Raw genomic sequence first — 3,862 nt, 5'->3', positions numbered from 1 at the left:
GCTGGAGCCCACGTGTGACTGGTTCAGGGCCCGCAGCGCCATGATCTTTCTCGAGGGTGTGCTGCACCCAAGGTGGTGAGGAGTGAGTCAGGGCAGGGTGTGGAACTTCCAGGAGACAGGCAGCCCTTCCTCACCTGTGTCCAGGCAGGAAACTAATTTCTGTTGATCAGCATGTTCGAGGTGCTGGCACTCTGCTAAGCCCTTCAATATTATCTCATTGAATCCTCCTGCAACCCTAGGAGTTAGGCACGTGTGATCACTATGATTCCCACTCTAGAGATGAGGAAACTGCTGAGTCTCCATGAGGTTAAGAGCACAGGACTGTCAAGTGGAAGAGAAGGAATTGAAGCCCCGGGGTTGGTGCCAGGTCTGGGATTAGCTCATCTTCCAGGCCCTTCTCTCTGTTAATCCCAAGGGCTTAAGGTGGGGAGCAGCCTCCACCTCCGAATCCCTGGGACAGGAAATGTTCCCAGTTTCCCTGGCACTGGGCCAGGGTCTTGTCCCGGCTCACATGCTTGCTGGAGACTCCAGGCTGGGAGACAGATCTGCCGAGTTCCCCTGGTCCCCGTCTGGCCGGGACATGCCCAGCGGCATGAGCTGCCCGTGGGCACTGCCCTCCGCTGTGCCGGTGCCCGTGGGAGGGGTCCAAGGCCAGCTGCTGCCTCTCAGGCCCAGCCTGCACTGAGCTCCGGGGGTGGCCTGGCCAGCTTCCCTGCCGTCAGCCCCCTGAGCCAGGCCAGAGGGGTCCCTGAGGAGCTCTGGGCTCTAAGTCCCAGCCCCTCTCTGAGGAGGCGGGCAGCGGGGCTCGGCAGCCAGAGGCTTCTCAGCTCTGAGCTCTGGAGCCAGATGTAACATTGACCTTAAATGGTAAAAGCTCCCCAGAGTGAAGAGAGGCTGGCCGGAGGAGGAAAGGGGAATGACTCCGTTTTAGGTAAGTCGTTGCTATCTCCAGGAATAACCTGCCTCTTCAGCTGGGAGCAAGGGAACACTTCTCCTCCTTAAAGGTACAGGGTGCTGGGATGGGGGCGCCTGACTTTAACTTCCCAGGGGAGTTGGCTTGGTTGGACGGCATTTCAGCCGAGTATTTTTATTGTTGCTGTCATAATTTTCAAATAAGAAGTGAATCTTGCCCGTCCTAACTTAACTAAATTGTGCTCCTTTTGCTTGCTGTTGGAAAGCACGCACAGGTTAGGGTGAAAATGTGGGTTCTGGCTGGGCATCCGCAACCCCAGATTTCCTATGGGCCCCTGTGGAGCAATAGAGGGTCCCCAGATTACATAAGCCAGCTGGTCAGGGCTTTCCCCACACTGCCTGCTACCCCTTCCCCAGCCCTGCTCTGTGCTTACTTATGCCTCTCTCTGCCCCCCACTCCCACCCTGTGCCACCCGCCCCCTGTCCACCACGGACCTTGTGCTGGCCCAGCCCTGTCGCCCCCGCTGACCTGCCCCTGCTTCTGTCCCTGCACTTCCCATCCTGTGTTCTGGTCACAGCCCCTGTTTTTTGTCCCTGTCCCCATCTCTCCTGTCTCCAGCTTTGCCCCCGTGCTCCTTCCCTGCACCCTCAAGGGGTTGCCTGTGCCTTGCCTGTGCCCCTAGCCTGCACACCTCCAGGAGCTCGGAGTCAGAGCTATTCCTAGAGTGAGCGGCACTCGGGCTGCCCTTCTCCAAAGGAAAGGCCGGTGGAAGCCAGAGGCCAGAGAGGGACCCAGTTGTCTGCTCCCTCCTGCCCAGTAAACGGCTCTAAAAGCCTGGAGATGCTCTGCAGATTGAGTAAATACAGTGCAGGATCTGGGACCCCTGGCTGGCGCTCCCACCTCCCAGAGCTTGGCAGCTGCTGCTTTTTTAACACTCACTCTTCAGACTGTTCTTTGAGGGTCTCGGGGGAAGTAAAGCAGCCCATGGGTCTCCTACAGGAAAGAGGAAGCAGCTTCCCAGGGCTGTTAGGCTGGGAGCACTAGGAAGCCAGACCTGCCAAGGGTTCTGTTATCCCCACCAGGGGGCAGTGACGTGCTGGTGAGACAGGTGGACTCTGGACTGCTCAGCCGTCCTCTCTGTGGCTTGGCAGTCAGCAGAGGGACTGTTTGATGAGGAGGAACAGAGGCCCTGATGGGTGGGGAGGAGAGATTTAGGAGCCCCCAGACTCTGCTCTTTGAGCTCTTTGAGGCAGGGGGACGGAGATAGAGAACTCAGTTCTCTTGTAGTAAAAGCAAAAGGAAGCAGGAGAGAAAATGGATATGAATTGACTTTGTGCCAGGGTATGTGCTAGAACTGTTATTTAATTTAATCCCTGTGGTAGAGATGAGGACATTGTGGTTGAAAGAGGTAAAGCAATATGCTTAAGGGAACACAGTCTGTAGGTGATGAGCAGGGATTCCAGCTCAGGCCAGCTTGGTCCAAAGTGGGCACTTCCAGTGTTTGATGCCACTCTGCCTCTAGTTAGTAACCAGGGTCTCGGGCAGTTATTGAGCATCACCGTCCAAATGATGGGAAAATCAAGAGGATTGCATTTGTCCCATGAACCTTGGAGGCCAGACCCTGAATTCAGGTGACAGCCCAGGGCAGCCTCACTGGTTGACATGCAGAGGCAACACGACTCCGTGACCTTGGACACACCCTGCCTTCTCTGCGAGGGCCTTCCCCATGGGAGAAGGAAAACTGGTCAGCCAGACAGACAGAAAACCTCTCTGCTAATCGGCTACAGATGTAAAAAAGGAGTTAGAGAAAGCTGGGCTTAATCACCTCTCATTACTTTCTTCCCAGTACTTTTAAATTTATAATTCTTATTCAGAGTTTTTCCCTGGTAATAAAAGTAATGTGTATTCTTTGCTAAACTTTCTTGGAAAATATAGAAATAAGTATAAGTAAGAAATTCAGAAATAAACATAAAGAAATAAAAGTTCCCTCTGGAATCCTATCACTCAGAGATAAATATTGTTAATATTATGGTGTGTTTCTTTCTTTATATTTCTCTATATTTTATGAAACTAGGGCCTTACCATGTGTGGTTTTGTAGTGTGATTAAAAAAAATTTTTTTTAAGGGAATTCCCTGGTAGTCCAGTAGTTAGGACTCGGCACTCTCACTGTGGTGGCCTGGGTTCAATCCCTGGTAGGGGAACTAAGATCCTGCAAGCCGCGAGGTGCAGCCAAAAAAAAAATTTTTTTTTAAAGACTTTATTTTTTTTAGAGCAGTTTTAAGTCACAGCAAAGTTGAGAGGAAGGTCCGCATAGAGATTTCCCAGATCCCCCTGGCTCCCACACATGTAGAGCCTCCCCCAACATAAGAGCCCGACCAGGGTGGCACATCTGTTACAACTGATGTGCCTACACTGACACATCATAATCACCCAAAGTCCGTGGTTTACCTTAGGGTTCACTCTTGGTGCTGTACATTCCATGGGTTTGGACAAATTGTATAATGACATGTATCCACCATTATAGTATCATACAGAGTATTTTCACTTCCCTAAAAAATCTTCTGTGCTCCATCTATTCATCCTTCCGCACCAACCCCTAACAATCACAGGTCTTTTTACTGTCTCCGTAGTTTTGCCTTTTCTGGAATGTCATACAGTTGCAGACAAACACTATGTAGCCTTTTCAGACTGGCTTCTTTCACTTAGTAATATGCATTTAAGATTCTCCCATGTCTTTTCATGGGTTGACAGCTCATTTCTTTTTAGTGCTGAATAATATTCCATTATCTAGATGCACCACAGTTTATTTATCCATTCACCCACTGAAGGACATCTTAGTCTTTTTTTTCAGTTTTTTTTTGCTAATTTTTTTTTTTTTTTTTTTTTTTTTGCTGTGCGCGGGCCTCTCACTGTTGTGGCCTCTCCCGTTGCAGAGCGCAGGCTCAGCG

General features: G+C 50.9%; 1 protein-coding gene across 3 annotated transcripts in view; it reads left to right on the top strand.

Annotated features, from left to right (window-relative positions):
- Nucleotides 1-723: 723 nt before the first annotated feature.
- IRAG1 (inositol 1,4,5-triphosphate receptor associated 1) overlaps nucleotides 724-3,862 on the top strand; it is a 118,512-nt gene continuing 115,373 nt past the window's right edge. Inside the window, exon 1 of one of the 3 annotated variants that reach the window (XM_007471397.1) lies at nucleotides 724-931. In XM_007471397.1, the coding sequence (XP_007471459.1) occupies nucleotides 865-931 (67 nt within the window). In that variant the 5' untranslated portion in view covers nucleotides 724-864. The remainder of the gene's footprint in view (nucleotides 932-3,862) is intronic. The other 2 variants (XM_007471400.1, XM_007471396.1) reach the window with 2 other exon arrangements.

This window comes from Lipotes vexillifer, unplaced genomic scaffold, assembly GCF_000442215.2.
Source record: "Lipotes vexillifer unplaced genomic scaffold, Lipotes_vexillifer_v1.1 scaffold6, whole genome shotgun sequence".
NCBI lineage: Eukaryota > Metazoa > Chordata > Mammalia > Artiodactyla > Lipotidae > Lipotes > Lipotes vexillifer.
The sequence above is the reverse complement of the archived record's forward strand: the minus strand, read 5'-3'. Positions and strand labels throughout refer to the sequence as shown.